The 20,574-nt window shown below is 42.1% G+C and overlaps 1 protein-coding gene across 1 annotated transcript in view; it reads right to left on the bottom strand.

Annotated features, from left to right (window-relative positions):
* The window catches only part of LOC124605582, a 130,617-nt gene that overhangs the window by 18,844 nt on the left and 91,199 nt on the right, over positions 1–20,574 (bottom strand). The window contains exons 5-6 of the mRNA XM_047137364.1: positions 15,056–15,160; positions 913–1,014 (exon numbers count right to left, since the gene is read on the bottom strand). Coding sequence (XP_046993320.1) covers positions 913–1,014; positions 15,056–15,160 — 207 coding nt within the window. The remainder of the gene's footprint in view (positions 1–912; positions 1,015–15,055; positions 15,161–20,574) is intronic.

The following is a 20,574-nucleotide window of genomic DNA, read 5'->3' as shown; positions in this document are numbered from 1 at the left end:
GCACCAAACAACATTCTTCTCTCCCCCCACCCACACACTACTATCCCTTTCCCTTCACCTTCACCTTCCTCTTAACCTTCCCCACCCCCTCCAGATTTCTGCTTGCATCTCATGTGATATTACATTCTGGCCTGAGATGCTGGAGGTAGTGGTGGTGGTTGTTGTCGTTGTCGTTGTTTGTGTGTGTGTGTGTGTGTGTTTTACAGACGAAGACTGTGGCTCAAAGCTATATATGGAGTGTCTTTTAATTGGGCCTGTCTGCAACTTGACGTGTCTTTTTTACAGTAAATAGCAATCTGTCCTTTCCTACATTGGTGCTATCTGTACTTGGAGTTTCCACTGTTTGACTTTAAATATCAAATTGACTTAATGGCCTCAAAATTAGTGTGGTATGATGTATAGTCCAAAGATATATTTACTGATAAGACAGCAAAACATGACTACTTGGTATTACCAACAGCAGTTGAAGAGGGTGTTTGTTGTGCCACATTGCACTGGCTTCACAGCTGTGTCACACAGCAACCATACTTTGTCCCTGCTGCAAATACTTTATGCTTTAGTTTTTCATCACTGGTTTTTTTGACTGGACACACAAGATTATATTTTAGACTTTATTATTTTGTGCAGTGAGAACCACATTACTGTTTCCTGCTGACATTGAGTATAGTATGAAACACTATGTCCAGCCTGATTCAATCTACACATCACAAAAATGAAACTGAAAATATCTTTAGAAACATCAAACAAACAAACAGTTCTTAGTAGTGACATCCAGTACCTTTATAAAGATGAATAAAAAACAGAAAATCCACTTTCTTAAAGGAAGAAATTATTACTGTAAGTCTGTTAATCTATAACAATGTATTAATAGATTACTTTTATACTGAGTGACACACAACCAGAAATACTCACCTACTACACGCCTTGAACACAAGTGATTGGATTCATTCTCATCATGACAGTATTTTTTATGACAATCAACACAGAATTTTATCACCAAATTTGTTGGAGGCCCTGTAAAAAAAAATAAAGACTACATATCCTTCTACTAATTTTCTTCCTTACCCCCCCCCCCTCTATCACACACACACACACACACACACACACACACACACACACACACACAGAGAGAGAGAGAGAGAGAGAGAGAGAGAGAGAGAGAATATATGTAAAAGATTGAAGACAAAATATTTCTTAATTGAAGGTGACCGGTGAGATAGACGTGTTGAAACCTGTATTTTTTAGATTCTTGTGGCTGGCTGACCACTTGTGTAAAGGGACAACTACACCATTTTGAAACTCGTGCTACATTTGTTTAATCTTAGTTTAAAGTCTGAGGTAACTGTAGGATTATCAAACAGCAAATAAGGAACTAAAATATGGCATACCACAATTGGTATTCACAAGCACTGCATACTGGTTGGGCCTCTCACTGACGGAGAAATAATACGTGAATTATTATTAATGAATCATGGGGCAATGTCTACTCAAAATTTAATTATGTGATTATGATGTAGAGTACAGCTTATTGTAGTAGTACTCAGACTCTCATCGATGCACAGCACATCTTCGCAAATATTATAACCACAGTATGTAAGGGTATGGCACAGTGAATTACACAATTTACACCACTTTCCTCATTGCCTGCCGCATCTAGTGGTTAATTTCCTCTGATTGCCATGTGGCCTGGTTCCCAGCACAACAACCTTCTCACATTGTTGTAATAGGAAAAAGACATTGCCCATAATCTAGCCTCCTACGTCAAAGACACCAACCACTTTCTTTACCGACTCTGCCCCATCCCCACCTATTTACCTCCTGGATCCCTAGTCATCACTGTTGATGCCACCTCCCTATACACCAACATCCCTTATGGCCACGGTCTTGCTGATACTGAACACTACCTTTCCCAACGTCCTTCACACTCCAAACCCACTATCTCATTCCTCATACACCTTACTAACTTTACCCTAAACCCACAACTATTTCTCATTTGAAGTGCAGTCATGGGCACCCTCATGGCACCCTCCTACGCCAACCTTTTTATGGGCCACCTAGAGGAGACTTTCCTTGCCTCTCAAAACACCAAACTTCTAGTCTGATTCAGGTTCATTGATGACATGTTCACGATCTGGACCCAGGTCTAAAACACCCTGTCTTCATTCCTTCATGACATGAACACCTTCTCTCTCATCTTCTTCATGCGGTCCTCCTCAACCCACTGTCCCACTCTGCTAGATGTTGACCTCCTCCTCCTCCTCCTCCTCCTCCACTATGATGGCTCTATCTGCACCTCTGTCCACATTAAACCCACCAACCACCAACAGTACCTGCATTTGGCAGCTGTAATCCCTTTCATGCCAAAAAATCCCTCCCATACAGCCTGGCCACCTGGGGACAGTGTATCTGCAGTGACAAAAACTCCTTTACCCAGTATGCTGAGGTCTCACTAAGGCCTTCACAGACAGGCACTTCCCTCTGAACCTCATCTACAAACATATCTCCTGTGTCATTTCCCCTCACACCCCCAATCCTCTAACCACCCCAAAGAACCAGCCACAAAGGTACATTCTCCTTGCCATCCAGTGCCACCCTGGACTGGAAGAACTGAACCACATTCTTTGCAAGGGCTTTTACTACGTATCATTGTACCCTGAAATGAGGGACATCCTACCCAAGATACTGTCAACACCTCAAAGTGGTGTTCGATTGCCCACCCAACCTCCACAACATCCTAGTCCATCCCTATGCCACTCCCAACCCCAAACCCTTCTCACAAGGATCATATCACCATGGAAGGCCCAGGAGCAAAACTGGCCTAATCCACCCACCCAGCATTTACTATTCCAGTCCATTCATGGGGTTTCTCCTAGTCCATGAGGGGCCGGGCCACCTGTGAAAGTAGCCATGTCATGTACCAACTCTGCTGCAATCATAAGACAATTTTTTTATATTGGTATGGTTACCAACCAGGATGAAGAGCAAAGTAGACGACCCTGTGGTAGAAAATGCAGATGAACATGACATGTCTGATTTCAATGGCTGCTTCACTAACCAAAGCATCTGGAGCCTTTCCTCCACCACCAGCTTATCTGAGCTGCGCAATGGAAGTTATCCTTACAACACATTCTCTGCTCCTGTAACTAACCTGGCTTCAACCCATGGTAACATACTGTCCGTCCCCACACACTCCACCAAACAGATTCAACCACCTCTGACCTATCATCTCCTCCCCATTCTCATCTCACGCGCTGTTTGTTTGCCACCCTCTGCCAACGCATCCGCCCATCTTCCCCTGCTCCTCTCTTTCTTTGCTTCTTTTTTCCCTACCTCCCTGCCCCACAACTCCCAGATGGTGTGCCTGCTGGCATTTTAGTCCCTGCACACTCCACCAGACAGTGTTCGTCTCTCTCCCCACCCGTACACTACTATCCTTTCTCCTTCCCCGCCACCTCCAGGTTGCTGCTTGCATCCCGCATGATAGTTGCATTCTGACACGAGATGCTGGCGTCAGTGGTCGAATGGCATTTGTCTCTCTTTTACTGATGAAGGCTGTGGCTGAAAGCTATATGTGAGTGTCTTTAAATTGAGCCTGTCTGCAACTTAACATGTCTTCTTTATGGTAAGAAGCAATCTGCCTTTTCCTACATTGTTGTTATTCTAGCAGGAGTTTCCATTGTTTGATTTTGCCAACCTTTCTTCCATCCTACAACACTGTGATCTTTTCCTTTGTTATTCTTCTCTACAGCATTACTTTTCTCAGTGTCCATTCTTTCACTTCTTTCCTGTGTTTATTGACTGTCTTCCAAACTACATCTCTTCTGAGCCACACTGTATCAACGATTGTCCACACAAAACACAGACATCATGACTATGCTGATTGTTAAAGCATCTGATGCCCCAGATTGTTTCCTCCGATAGTTGTAGTATAACTACTGATCCCATCCTGACAGACTGTAGCATTTTGTTTTACCACATCTGCCCTTGCCACATGGACTGTTGATCCTTGAGCTAACCCATCCCCCTCCATCTCTCTTCACTTACTGCAAAACACACACACACACACACACGCACACACACTCTCCCCCCCCCCCCCCCCCCCCCAATAACTCATCCTTTCTTTTCTCCCACATTTCTATAAGTTTTTAACATAGTTGTGTGTATTTTTAAATGGTTTTACACATTTTTACATGTCTGTCATGTTTTTGTGTGTCTTTACATATTTTTTTACGCACCTTTATGCATCTTTTTGCTTATCCAGCTCCTCTCACAACCATCAACACCTATTTTGCCCATTTCTATGTCATTCCCATTTCCTTTACACCATTACTGCCACAATGGGCTCTTGGTCCATCTTTTTGCACCAGTTCCCTTGCTAAAACCCAGTCCCACATCCTGATTCTCAAATGCTGCCAAAACCATGGAATCCCCCCAAACAGCCTAACAACCGTAAAGATTCCTTTCTTTGGATTCCACCTCTCTTTTCACAATGACCTACACCTTTTCTGATTCCGCCAATCCCTAGCCATCACAAACCTGGTATTGCAAAAACATATCCATGGCACAGGCATCCCAGAACCACCTCTGCTCCCTCAGCAAGATATTACTACTCTGCAATCCCTACTCCATACACCATATATCTGAAACTGAATCCTTTGCTCTTTGCTCTCCAACACCTGGAGGAGCATTCCAGACACCACCACCGTATTTTATCCAACCTGCTGACATCCTACTGCCACCTTGGGGCATGACTATGCAACCCCCACCAAACCCACAGTGTTCCTACTCTTCCACCCCTCATAGCAGCTAAGCCATGCTTAGCTGACCTTTACAACTTGCCACACACCCCCAAACTCCCTACTGACTCTGCACCAAATCCAGAGCCAAAACATTCCCGTAACACTTCTGTTAACCTTCCCACCAAAACCCTCAGCTCCACAGAAATCTTCAGTCCTCTCCAAAGGCCTCACCTTTAGCCCTACACCCAAATTTAACCATGCTGGACTTGTAAAAGAGCTACTCTCCTTCAACCGATGCCTTCTTTGCTACCATCCCTCCCACCAAAGCCACCCTAATTCCAACACTGAACCCTGCCTCTTCCAGTTCATATCACCATCCAACCATGGTCCTACTCCTGTCCCACATAACCACCCACCCTTCCTGGAATTCCTTACCTCCAACTTAGCTTCATCCTTCTCCAGGTCCCTTCCTCAGAACATAAACCTTTCAGTAGATGAAAGAACAGCCAAACAAAACCTTAAAACAAATCCTGACCTAATTATTCTACCTGCAGACAAAGGTTCCACCACTGTTATGAATTGCAGTGATTACCTGGCAGAATGCCTCCAATAGTTATCTGATTCCTCCATCCATAAACTCTACCAGAGGGATCCTATCCCAGAAGTCCAACAAAACCTCCAATCCCTGCTTAAAGCCTTAGGCTCCCCTAAATCCATTTCCCTCCTCACCCCATGACACCCTGCACACCCATCTTCTACATGCTCCCCAAAATCCACAAATCCAACAATCCTGGGCACCCCATTTTGGCTGGTTATTGTTACCCCACTGAAAGAATTTTGCCACCACCCCCCCCCCCCCCAACCAATTACCCGTAATCTAGTCTCCAATATCAAAGACACCAACCATGTCCATCACTGGCTTTTCAGCAACCCCACCTCTTTACCTCCTGGATCACTACTTGTCACTTTTGACACCACATTCCTATACACCAACATCCCTAATACCCATTGTCTTATCACTATTGAACACTATCTTTCCCAACATGCTTCAGACTCCAAACTCACTACCTCAGTCCTCATACACCTTACTAACTTTATCGTAACCTACAAGCTACTGCTCCTTTGAAGGGAAACTGCATGGCACCTTCCTATGCCAACCTCTTTACGGGTCACCTAGAGGAGACCTTCCTAGTCTCCCAAATCACCAAAGCCCCAAAGCCCTAGTCTGGTTCAGGTTTATTGAAGATATCTTCATGATCTGGACTCAGAGCTAAGACATCATATCTTCGTTCCTTCACAACCTCAACACCTTCTCTCCTGTCCGCTCCCTCCCGATGTCCTATCATCTCCTCTCCATTCTCATCTCATACCCTGTTTACTTGCCACCCTCTGCCAACGCAATCGCCTGGCTTTCCCTGTTTCTCCCCTCTCTTGCTTCTTCTTTCTCCACGACCCTGTCCCACGAGCTCCTGATGCTGCACCTGTTGGCATTCTAGTCCCTGTACACTCCACCAGACATCATTCATCTCTCTGCTCACCCACACACTACTATTCCTTCCCCTTTCCTGCCTCCTCTAGATTGCTGCTTGCATCTCATGTGACAGTTGCATTCCAGTCTGAGATTCTGGAGTTGGAGGTCATGTGTGCATGAGGTAAAATTTGGAAATTTGTGTTAAGTTCCTATGGGACCAAACTGTTGAGGTCATCTGTCCCCTAGGCTTACACACTACTTAATCTAACTGAAACTAACTTACACTAAGGACAACAAACACACCCATGCCCAAGGGAGTGCTTGAACCTCTGATGGGGGGGAAGCTGCGCAAACTGTGGCAAGGCACCTCAGACTGCGCGGCTACCCCATGCAGCTGTGCATGAGGTGTGGTTGTTTGTGTGTATGAATGGTGTGTGTGTGTGTCTCTTTTAACTGTGCCTGTATGCAACTTAATGTGTCTTCTTTACGGTAAGTAGCAATCTTTTTCCTACACTGTTGATGTTCTGAGTGTGTTGGACTGACTTGTCAGTTTGGTCCAGTTGCTAACTGGTCTGCACAATGTTCGGCGTACACAAAGAATTTTTACCTCTGACTGCATCTGATGTGCACCAGTGATCAAGTTTACCATCAAACACTATAGTAACTCACCAGGCATATTCTGATGCTGGGACTACAGACAGAGAAACAACAAAGGCGCAACCAACATTATTCCTCTCTTTGGATCCATCAGTGATGACTACCTTATAATTAAGGTATCTTCTTAAACTATCAAAGCAATTTCTCTTAAAAATGTAGTCTGTGCAACAGATTGGAAATTTCTTCCAGTCTTGTAACAGAACATTCATGTCTGCCAACCTCAGTTTTGTCAGCTGCTGCTTTAGTCACTCTCTGAATGGTTGCATGGCTCATGCTCTCCACATGGTTACTGGTGATGGTAGTGAAGGCAAGTGATATCAGGGTGTGCTCAAAACTTGCTGCTGTCTCTGCACTAAGAACAATTGCTGCTTCGGCAACTCAGCTGGTTAAAGGGCTGATATATAGGTTCTAGTAGCTAAAGAAATGTTCTCTTGGTGGAACAAGTCAAGTATTTTAAGGTAAGATGATCGTGCAGATCCACAGACAATGCAGCAACCATCTAAGAAAATGAACAAAGCTCTTACAATATGGAACAGACATGTTCTGTCTGTCCTCCAGTTTTCCTGTTTCAGACACTTTGAAATATTCATGGGTTTGAAGCAACTTAATTTCTTATCCTCCAAGCAGGGTAAGTGATCAAAGTTTTTCATCTAATATACGACCCAGAAGTATTACTGTCTCCTTAAAACTGTCTCTTAGTTGAAACTGTGGTCAGAATGAAACAATACGACTAATAAAACAAATGCATAGTTATGATGAAGCTAATGGTATATTTGAGCATACGACATCATGCACTACAAATTCACAGTTATGATGAAAGTAATGAATAATATACCTCAGCATACGACATCATGGACTTCAGTTCCTGTACTAAAATGTCTCATGAGATTAATGTGGTTAAAAGAAAACCATAAAAGTTTTGACATAAAAAAAAAAAAAAAAAAAAAAAAAAATAAAATAAAAAAAAAAAAAAAATAATAATAATAATAATAATATCGCTATCATCTCCCCCCCCCCCTCTCTCTCTTTCAAAAGAAACACACACACACACACACACACACACACACACACACACACACACACACACACACACGGAGGGAGGGGGGGAGGGGGGAGGGGGGAGGGAGAGCAAGAGAGAGCACCACTTTGCAGTACATTAAAACCTCCAATCCAAGTGTTTCGGTCGTAATCTGAACAAGTCACAACATTTTAAAAATAGTTAATATACAGAGTGAATCAGGAGGAAAGGTACATGGTATGATAGGTGATACTACTGGCGATCCTGAACAAAAAACTTCTAATAAACATATACCCTTTTCTTAACCGCCTCCAGGTACACCAATGAAAACAGCTATGAACGAGAAAGGTGCAGGTGATGGTAAATTAAGATACTGTCATGTTATGGTTTGTTTAATTGTGTACGTTTCCTCACAGATGATATTCAAACAGTCCACCGTCAACTTCAATGCATATTGCTGCTCTTGTAGACAGGTGTTGTGTCACCAATCAGAGCTCAGTTTTGCATTCCTTCACTTGGGCACAAGTATGTAAAATATGTGCGAGAAGTTCCTCTCGTGTCCACTCTGCACTTGTAGATGTTGCTCTTCAGCCACCCCCACAAACAGTAATCCAATGGGGTAATATTGGGTGACCTTGGTGGTCAAGCAATGACTCCACGGCGGCCGATCCAACGATCAGGATACCTTGTGTTGATATACCATGTCACTGGCTGTACAGAATGTGTAGGAGTTCCAGCATGCTAAAGTACATACGAGCTCATGTTGCCAAAGGGATATCCTCCACACAGTCTGCTAACACATTTCGAAGAAACTCAAGATACCATGTCCCAGTAACACGGTTATCTAAAACAACTGGACCGATGAGTTGGTCATCAATAATACCGCACCACACGTTGACTGAGAAACGTTGTTGAAAATTCGTCTCCACAGTAGCGTGCATATTTTCATTTTCCCATACATTAGAGTTGCGTGTGTTGTTGATTCTGTTGCAGGTAAATGTTGACTCATCAATGAACACAATACATGGAATTATCGCTCACTGGCAATGATCCACCGACAGAATTGTTGCCGGACGACAGCATCTCCTTCATGCAGATGTTGTACACACTGCCGATGAAAGGGATAAAGACCGTGCTCGTGTACTGTGCATATCACTCAAGTTTGTGGAATACCAAGGTGCGCAGCAATTCTTCTACAGCTAGAAGTAGGGCTGAGTTCCACTACTTGAAGAATGGAGTCAACTTCATTAAGAGTTTGTTGTATGGGACACTCGGAGACAATATTTACACTGGGAAGGGTGTCACACTCATACAATCCATGAAACACCCTGCTATCTGGCACTCTGAGATTTGGAAATCGTTATTGGTATTCTTGCACAGCAGCTCTGGCATTCCCATTGGACAAACCATAGACAAATACTGTGTCAGCATACTCTGCAGGTGTGAAGATCTGTGGCGTTTTCACTACACAAAACTGTATTTGTTGTTCATGTAACAACACTGTAGTGCTGTGCACTGTTGGACTGAGATTTGAGGGAAACAACTGCACCATGTGCAAGTGAATGGTGTATTGACACCGTTAATAAGGATGACACTACACGTTTCCCGTTCCTAGTTGTTTTCATTGGTTTACCCGGAAATGGTTAAGAAAATGGCATATGTTTCTTAGGAGTTTTTTTGTTCAGAATCATCAGTAGTATCACCCCCCCCCCCCCCCCCCCCCCCCAGAGCATGTACATTTCCTCCTGACTCACCCTGTATAGTGCAGATTCCCACTTAAATTTACTGTTGCCCTCGCCTCAAGATATAAAATGCAGTCTAATAAAATATACTGATAACAACCCCAGCTGGCTGTAAAATGCCCAGTTTGTCCTGCTGAGTACCCATTTTGTCCAGCTTTCTCTTGTGTAGCACTACGATTGGTGGACATATCAAGATTGGAAAGTTGTCACTGTAGTGTAAATCATCATCCAATTCCTGCTGAGCAGTCCGTAAGTGCTGAAGAGTATAAGGACAGACTGATGGCAGAGAACAACTGTGTGATAGTGCTGAAGTGCACACACTGCTAACAAGTGGCTCCCCGCAACTAAAGACTGATATAGGTGGTAGGAATGCGTCATAGAAAAATTAATGGCTTGGCAAAAAGAGGACAGGAGAGTTATGCACAAAGCTAGCAAGAGTCTCTTGGCCAACTAGATAATGAGGTGGCAGAGAAATGTGACACACAGTAACTCTATGCTGCATACACACTGTAAAAGCAACTGTTTGTAGGCTGCTGTTGATAGAGGGAAGGAGTGCCACTGGACTTATTACGCAAACCTGTGAAGAAATGCACTGCACTTTTTTGGACCTTTTCTATTTCATTTATCAGTTTTATCTGTAATGGATCCCACACTTATAAGAGATACTCAAATATCAGTCAAAAGAAGGTTTTGTATGCTGCTCCTTCATGAACAACCTACACTTTCTGAGGATTCTTCCATAGCCTACACTTCCTAAGGACACTTCTGTCTGGCATCTGCCTTTCCTATGACTATTTTTATGTGGCCATTTCACTTTAAATTGCTCCACATGCATACTCCAAAACATTTAATCAATTTTATCTCTTCCAGCAACTGTTCAGTAATTGTATTATCATACAATAACGGGATTTCCACCTAGTTCTGTAAAATACACTCCTGGAAATTGAAATAAGAACACCGTGAATTCATTGTCCCAGGAAGGGGAAACTTTATTGACACATTCCTGGGGTCAGATACATCACATGATCACACTGACAGAACCACAGGCACATAGACACAGGCAACGGAGCATGCACAATGTCGGCACTAGTACAGTGTATATCCACCTTTCACATCAATGCAGGCTGCTATTCTCCCATGGAGACGATCGTAGAGATGCTGGATGTAGTCCTGTGGAACGGCTTGCCATGCCATTTCCACCTGGCGCCTCAGTTGGACCAGCGTTCGTGCTGGACGTGCACACCGCGTGAGACGACGCTTCATCCAGTCCCAAACATGCTCAATGGGGGACAGATCCGGAGATCTTGCTGGCCAGGGTAGTTGACTTACACCTTCTAGAGCACGTTGGTTGGCACGGGATACATGCGGACGTGCATTGTCCTGTTGGAACAGCAAGTTCCCTTGCCGGTCTAGGAATGGTAGACCGATGGGTTCGATGACGGTTTGGATGTACCGTGCACTATTCAGTGTCGCCTCGACGATCACCAGTGGTGTACGGCCTGTGTAGGAGATCGCTCCCCACACCATGATGCCGGGTGTTGGCCCTGTGTGCGTCGGTCGTATGCAGTCCTGATTGTGGCGCTCACCTGCACGGCGCCAAACACGCATACGACCATCATTGGCACCAAGGCAGAAGCGACTCTCATCGCTGAAGACGACACGTCTCCATTTGTCCCTCCATTCATGCCTGTCGCGACACCACTGGAGGCGGGCTGCACGATGTTGGGGCGTGAGCGGAAGACGGCCTAACGGTGTGCGGGACCGTAGCCCAGCTTCATGGAGACGGTTGCGAATGGTCCTCGCCGATACCCCAGGAGCAACAGTGTCCCTAATTTGCTGGGAAGTGGCGGTGCGGTCCCCTACGGCACTGCGTAGAATCCTACGGTCTTGGCGTGCATCCGTGCGTCGCTGCGGTCCGGTCCCAGGTCGACGGGCACGTGCACCTTCCGCCGACCACTGGCGACAACATCGATGTACTGTGGAGACCTCACGCCCCACGTGTTGAGCAATTCGGCGGTACGTCCACCCGGCCTCCCGCATGCCCACTATACGCCCTCGCTCAAAGTCCGTCAACTGCACATACGGTTCACGTCCACGCTGTCGCGGCATGCTACCAGTGTTAAAGACTGCGATGGAGCTCCGTATGCCACGGCAAACTGGCTGACACTGACGGCAGCGGTGCACAAATGCTGCGCAGCTAGCGCCATTCGACGGCCAACACCGCGGTTCCTGGTGTGTCCGCTGTGCCGTGCGAGTGATCATTGCTTGTACAGCCCTCTCGCAGTGTCCGGAGCAAGTATGGTGGGTCTGACACACCGGTGTCAATGTGTTCTTTTTTCCATTTCCAGGAGTGTACATTACATTTGAGTATACTGAGGGTTAATTGCCAATCCCTGCACCAAGTGCCAATCCGCTGCAGGTCCTTTTGCATTTTGTTACAATTTTCTAGTGTTATGACTTCTCTATATACAACAGCAACACCTATGTACAGTCTTCTGGAGCTTCTGGCATTATCCAACAGGTCCTTGGGATCTTTTGCAGCAGTATGCCTGAATAAAATCCTCTCTGTTTTCAAACTGCATCAGTTTGAATAAAGTTTTATTCTATCTGTCAGTCTGGCATTCATTTATATTGTGAACAGCATTGACCTTAAAACACTCAATTGGGGTACACCCAAACTTGTTTTTATGTTGAAAGATTTCTCTCCATTGGACTTGACATACTGTGGTCCCATTGCTAGGAACTCTGCAATCCAGTCACAAAGCTGGTCTGAAGTTCTATGCACTCATATTTCATTCTTTAGGCAACAGTGTGTAACCGTTTCAAATGCTTTCCAAAAGACGAGGAACATGGCATCAACCTGACCACCAATATCGGCCACCTTCTGGGTCTTGTGGATGGACAGAGCGAACTGGTTACACACAATCATTGTTAGAGGAATCCATGGTGATTCCTACTGTACAAACTTTTGATGTCCAGAAAGGTCGTAATGTATCAGCATAAAACATTTTCAAAAATCTACAATAGATGTCAGCAATAAAGTCCTATAGTTTTGAAAATTGTACCAACCTGCACATTTTTCGCATCAATTGCAACCTTTGTTCCTGCAATAACCTACAGTAAACAGCTGTTAGAAGAGATGCAAGTTCTCTTTTGCATTCGCTATGTAGAACTGTACGGGTATCCCATCAGCTCCAGTCACTGTAGTGATTAGAGAATTTCTGTGTAAATTCTAGAACCACTTAGCCTTCTACCATCTCGAACACATGATATTCTGGATATGAGTGTGGGATGGTAGAATCCTACCTACTGCGTGTCACATGTTTGTGTGTGCAGGTTTAAAATCAGTTGTGGAAAGAAAGTAGACGTGGTGGACGAACGGCACCAACAAACACCTGTCGGGCAATCCATAGATGTTTTAGTGTGTGTGTGTGTGTGTGTGTGTGTGTGTGTGTGTGTAAGGAAGAACCATGGAGTTTATATGCAGCTCTGTGCTTATTGGGTCATTGACTTTTTTTTATTAAAACAAAGACAGTTGAAAAAGAACTCTTGACGTAAGCTTGCTATAGGCAAGACTCATTTTCTGATTCATATTAAGAAAAGTTATGGTCTCTAAGCCAACTTTCTTTTAACTGTAACTCAATTTGGCCGTACGAGAGACTTTCAGGAAGTTACATATTTATGTGGAAAGTGAGAGTTTTATTGAGTGTGGAGATCAAATACATCGTTAACGGACGAAAAGTAAAGTTTGTATGTCTACCTATTTCATAAGTAGACTGAGTCTAAATATTCCTGTACCTAGTGTTCTTTGACAGGGAAGAAATCTAGAGTGTTTCCAGCAGGCAGCTAGCCAGGAAAGAAGAGTGGCTGCAAGTTCCAAGTAAGTCACCTCGTAAAGATGTGGAAAGGTGGTTTGGGGGAAATAAACTGATACAAACCAGATTAACACTCACACTTTAAGTTGTTTGAATGTTAGATCACCTTACCTTTATTAAGTGATTTTCAATCATGCGGTCACTTATTTCAGTATCTCTCATTTTGACATTTGTGTAATGATTTAAAGGAGGAATCTCAGTTCAATCTTCACCAGTGAAACAATTTTGCAAAGATAATCTAATATTTTGGCCTTTTCTCAGTTATCCTCCTTTTCAATACAATTAGTCACAGAGTGTCTGGCCTGATGGCTTTACTGATTTAACATAAGGTTACAACTTCTTAGGACTTTGTCAGCTTGATAGAATTGTACTATAAAATTCACTTTACACTTCATTTGTTGCCTCCATGGCTACTTTGGGCTTCATTTAGTTAGGGATGAATTTACAGTGCTGAGGGTAAGTTTGTCTTTGAGGTTTACTTGTTGGGTAGTAGTGAAAATTGCCTTTATGGCAACTCCCCACCACTGCAAGTGTGTTTGCATATTCAGGTGTTTGTGGCAGCTGCAGCTGATAAAGTCTGAACTGAAAAATCCTTTTTTGAAATGATGTTCTGGCTACAGAAGCAAATGACATTAAAAAGCTTGGTAGTTTCTGAACAATGCTTGACAGTTTGTGAACAACGTAACTTGAAAAATAGGGCTTTCACCTTGTGACTTTGATCTCATGGATTTTTTGCTCCTGAATCATGTAATACCATACAAATTGAGTGTCATCATTCAGGACATCTCTTTGTAGTCTTTGTTAACACTTTGTTGTTCATTCATCTGTCATGTGAACAGTCCCATCATTGGCTAAAAACCACCTTCCTGATTCCAACACTTTTGAGGAAATGCAGAATGGCTGATGGGATACAGAATACAGGTCGTAAGGTTCTCCTTAGGAAACACTGTTTTTCAACCTCCACAGTATCACCAGTCTGTCCATCTCTCAACCAAGAGACAGGCTTTCTTCTTATGCAGTCTTAAGATGTGTGTAATGACAACCTGGCAGCTTTGTGGATATCTTGTTTATATGAAGGAGAGACTTCAAGGATGTATAACATGTCATGTTACACATTAACAGTTAGAAGCAACCACTTCTGTCTATTTCTGTAAAGTATAACAATAACAAATTATGACTAGCACTAATCTACTCAAACTGATAACCCCCTCCCTCCTCCAATAATGAACATGACATGAAGGTAACTTTTTAAAACTACAAACCAAATGATTTCTTCAGGTGTGCAGCTGATAAGAGATACCAGTACTGGATGATGATGTGCACACTGCACATAGATATGTTACTGATTTTTTAGTATCTTCTTTATATCACAATGTGTATCAAATGAAAAATATGAAAAATATTTCACATGTGTGCAGCAATCTAGCACTGTAATGGTCAACATCAAAGTGCAACTTTATACTTCTGTGGAAACTGACCGGCAATACAAAATTTGTACACAATAACTGCATGTTATCTGTAATATTTTTGTTGAGCCTTGTGCAAATACAAACCTGATATGGGCGGGTGAATTCCCTTCACCCACGCCTTGACAACATACCGTGTAGCAACTTCCAACAATTCTCCTAAGTCTGAAGGCTTGCCTCTTGGAAAATATTCTATGACAAGAAAAGAATAGTAAATTAGTGAGAATCTAACATCTGGAAAACACTGCACAGAATTTCATCTATGGGGAGAACAGAACAGATCAGAACAATGATAGCAATGAGGGAGACAATTGAGGAAGCAATACATATTCACATACAGTTGACAGCTCACATTTATGACAAGGCACTGCTAAATAATGCTTTCCAAAATACTAACTAAGGAATAGGAATAATTTCAAATTATGATTATTGGAGTTGGTAGTTTCCTGTCAAAGAAAAATACAATCTAATACTGAACTAGCAAAGTTTAATTCTATTCCTGGAATTAGCTTTGTGAAACACACATCATTCAATATCCAAATGTTTCCTTTTTTTCATTATGAAAGTGCTAGTCACTTGTCCATTATTCAAAATGGTTCAAATGGCTCTGAGCACTATGGGACTTAACATCTGAGGTCATCAGTCCCCTAGAACTTAGAACTACTTAAACCTAACTAACCTAAGGACATCACACACATCCATGCCCGAGGCAGGATTTGAACCTGCGACCGTAGCAGTCGTGCAGTTCCGGACTGCGCGCCTAGAACCGCTAGACCACCGTGGCCGGTTGTCCATTATTGGTAAAACATGAAGAACCTCTCTCTATTTCAATAGTGAGTGATAAATATGCAGGTCATTTGCTGTAAATTTACACATTGTTATCAGTCAGTGTTCAGAAACAGTGTCAAACAATGGCTGAGGCTTCAGTACTTGAGACAGTAGAGTGTGTGTGTGTGTGTGTGTGTGTGTGTGTGTGTGTGTGTGTGCGCGCACACACCCAGTAGTGAATGTAGACTTTCCCACAGCATATTAACAGATCAAATTCTTGTTGGGTCTTCAGCTGGATCGAACTGTCATCTGCACACAACATTTCCATGGTCCACCTGTAAGGCAATGCACAAACGCTCAATTGTTGCTGCTGCCCCTTCGTGCATGAAGAGTTGCAGTGCCTCCAGTGGTGAATATTGTTAAGGATCGTTAAAAATCATTACTCATAGCTGGCTGATTCAAATGCAGTTGTTTCTCCGTATCTAATAACACAGGATTCCAAGTTTTACTTAACAGGTATCCATTGTTATGGACAATGATATTATCTGTTAATAATTCCAACATATTCTTTTAAAACACAATCCTAGTAACATGCAGTGTTTGCTACCACTTGTGTCTCATTGTATAGCATCCTATGTCCATCTGTAAGACAGTGCTCAGTCACTGCAGATTTGTCAGGTTGTAATAATAGCTTATGGTGATGATGCAACACATCTGTCATTGACAGTACTAATAGTTTGGTCATTGTATATTTTACCACTCACACATGGTATTTTGTAAATGCCAAGCTTCCTCAAACCTGAATCATCGATAACAGAGCCAAGAAGTGCTCTACTCTTAGCTGGCAGATGGAATACACGTGTGATTTCATGTTGCTTCAAACCCTGCCTATCTTGGCAGACATGCTCCCAGAATGTTGAAGGAAAGCCACAGAACTAAAAGTGCCTTCAGCTAAAATCTGTCTGACCACATAGCTGTTATGATAAAACATGCCCTTAAGATGTTGCAGCTCTTGTGGTAAATTCTCAGCATCCGAGATGCATATGCTCTTTTGACCAAGGCCTGAAGGACTCCTGTACGTTGAAATGGTGGATGACAGCTGGTAGCATGTAGATACCTATCAGTATGTGTTGGTTTCCAATTAACTCTGCGTCCAAAAGTTATCATTTTTTTTATAAATTAGTACAATCTATTCCATGTGGCCAGACAAGAAACATATTGTCAACATACCTCAAAAAACAAGCAGCCTTCAGAAAAGAAGTTTTCAGGGCCACATCCTCAAAGTCCTCCATAAAAATGTTAGTGACTATGGGGATAAAGAACTCCCCATACCCACGCCGTCAATCTGTTCAGAATATTTATCATTGAATAAAAAATAGGTGGACATCAGTATACGACAGCAAAGCATCATTTCCACATCTAGTTTCTTATTAATTAAAATCAATGACTCTTCAAGAGGGACCTGACAAGAAAGAGACACCGCATCAAAACTAACAAGTAAATCAGAGGAATCAAGATGACGAGACTTTAAATACTGAATAAAATCCATGGAATTGGAAATATGGTGTTCACATTTACCCACATGAGGGGGCTGAGGACCGATGCTAAATATTTTGCAAAGTTGTAAGTTGGTGCACCCAAATTACTAAAATTGATATCGGGAGACAATACTTGTCAACAGACTGTGATAAATATAACAAGCAAAGAACTGGATGATGTCACGGTTTCAGTATTACTAAAATTGATACTGGGAAATGATACTTGTCGATGGACTGTGATAAATCTGACAAGTGAAGAACTGTATAATATCACAGTTCCAGTATTGGGAAAAGGTTTAAATTTTGCACCCAGACCTAGCAGTATTTCCACCATGGAATTCATTTCTTCCATTAAGCAAGCAGTGTCATATCTTCTGGAAGAATGGACGAAAGAGATAAGACAAAACATTTCTCACCTCTTGTGTCAGGCTCAGCCTCCACAGAGTAACATTTCCTCAGCTTTACGGGCAGCTATTTAGTCTATTAGAGAGGACTCTTAATTATTAATTTTACCAGCACACAAAGGTAATACTACCATTCTAATCTCCAGGACAATTATGTGAATAAGATGTACGATCTACTTAAGGATCCATCGTACCATAAATTACATAAGGATCACACAAGGATCGCATAAGAGGGATGATGACTTTACTTCTGAAGAAGAGCTCATGAACTGAATACATTATTAAAAAAAAACTTTGTCCTGGTACAGCTGTTCCACCCGCATTATACGGACTGCCAAAAGTCCATAAAGGTGAGGTCCTATTACACCTGACTGTTATTAATTTGGGTACAGCGACTTACAACTTGGCCAAACACTTAGCATCGGTCCTCAGCCCTCATGTGGGTAAAATAAGGACACCTATTTCCAATTCCATGGATTTCATTTGGGGTTTAAGGCTGCTTAGTCTTGGTCCCTCCGATTTATTTGTCAATTCTGATGTAGTGTCTCTTTCCTTTTTTAATTTGGGTACCTCTTGAAGAGTCACTGATTTTAATTAATGAAAAACTAGATGTGGAAATGACAAAAGTCTGCCATCATGTGCTGACAGCCACCTAATTTTTATTCAATGACAAATATTTTGAATAGACTGACGATATGGCTATGGGGAGTTTATCCTTTATACTCACTAATCTTTTTATGGAGGACTTTGAGAATATGGGTCTGAAAACATCTTTTTTGAAGCCTATTGTTTCTTTACGTTTGTTGACAATATGTTTCCTGTTCGGCCACATGAAATAGATTCTTTGAACCAGCTATTGGCCCATTTTAATTGTCTTCATCCTAGCATCAGATTCACAATGGAGACTGAAAAGGAGGGAAGTTACCCTTTTTTGGATGAACTGATTTATAAAAAAGATGATGGAAGTCTTGGACACAGAGTTTATATGAAACCGACACATACTGATAGGTATCCACATGCTACCAGTTGTAATCCACCATTTCAACATACACGATTGTGTTTTAAGAGAATCTGTTGGAATCAGACTAACAGGTAATATCATTAACCGTGATAATGGATACCCACTAGTAAAACTTGTAATCCTGTTTTATCAGATATAAAGAAACAACTGCTTGAATAATAATTTTTAACGATATATTGTTTTTCACCAGTATCCACCACTAGAGGTGCTGCAACTCTTCTTGTGCCAGGGGGCAGCAGCAACGATTGAGCACTTGTGTGCGTACAATTTTGTATTTTTGCTGTATATAAAGGTTCCGTCATTCATAGTCTGAATCAGTTATTGGTGAGAGCAGCTTATCTTTCCTTACTTGATGATGGCAGCCAGGTGGACTGTGGAAATGTTGTATGCAGCTGACAGTTTGATCTGGGTGAAGACATGACAAGAATTTGATCCAGTAGTCAACTTTTAAATTTGCTTGTCTACTGTTCGATGCCTCCTCTACACAGTGAGTAGCAGCCAATCCTAATTTATATTGGAAATGTTTGAAACTGTGTGTTATAAGATCTTTAAAAAATTGAACCAAACAGCATATGCACACACATGCTTGTTCACTTGTGTGTTCTAGTAATTAGCACATTCACCATCCTGGGGCTGGACCAGAAATCGTGTCAAAGCTATTTCTCTGATTTTACAGAAGAGAATTCATGTTACAAATTTTTCTTTTGCTGGTTATAATACATCTCACCTTTGAACAGAACGCTTGACATTTGGGGTTTTACTGGCAGATTCTTCAGCATTGACATTGTAACTGATGACAAAATATTTTTCCATCAAATTACCCTGAGATAAATTATGAACCATATCAACTGATCTTATCTAACAACACCATAAAGAGGACAAGATATATGAGAATGAATTATGTTTCTTCACAGTAAAAAGCAAACTTTGTCACATTTAATGAAGTTAGCGTAGTAATCAAAGATAGGTAAGAAGAACTACACTTTTCTTTCAAGACACTGTAGGAGAAACAGTCAATAGCAGCCATATAAAGAACATTGTTGTCTCATGACAGCACATCTGTTAACAGAGTATCCAGTTCTCAAGATTTCTTGAGGAATTGAAAATACACACACATTTCTGTATCTACCTTCAATGTAGAGTTAGTCATTTCACTGTAGTGACAGAAAGCACCTATTGGGACACTGAGTCTCCAGCAACACATAACAACTGAAAGAAAAGTAGTTTGGAAAGATAAGAAGTTTGAGTTATCAAACAAGTGATAATTGGCATTACTATTTCAAAACATGTTTAAAGTCACCTTCATACATACATAAGTTTACAAATAGCAATACTGTTTGATCTGAGGTTAATGATATTACGAAAAAGCAGATGTATGTGGCTCTTACATTTTTTCCTTTTTAAAAAATCATATTTTGTTCAACAAATACAGGGGACCAGTTTTCAGTGTTTCTCATTGTGGAAAGGCATGCAATAATATAGCCAGGTTAATTTTTAATAACTATTCATACACACAGCAAACAGAACTGTCGATTCATGTGTGTTAAGTTGTTGCTTGTATCAGCAAGTCATTCAGTAGGCCCTAAATCAAACAATCTTTAGACTGATTTCACATATGACGTGACAAAGATTGTTGATGAGATATTTAGACTGAGCACAAGCTCAGAGTGGGAACCAAATGGATCACACTTGCCAGTGTCCTTTCCAAGGCAATCACTCAGCTACAAGGGTCGGTCAGATAGTAATGCTTCCTATGAGGGGTGCTCAAAAGAAAAAGCACAGTGGACATAACTGAAAGCTTTATTCAAAAGTAATCACTAGAGGCCTCAGCACAAATATCCCACTGTTTCATGAGACTAAGGATTCCCTGTTCCC

Source organism: Schistocerca americana, chromosome 3 (genome assembly GCF_021461395.2).
Source record: "Schistocerca americana isolate TAMUIC-IGC-003095 chromosome 3, iqSchAmer2.1, whole genome shotgun sequence".
Lineage (NCBI taxonomy): Eukaryota > Metazoa > Arthropoda > Insecta > Orthoptera > Acrididae > Schistocerca > Schistocerca americana.
This window is presented reverse-complemented; position numbering and strand designations above follow the sequence as displayed.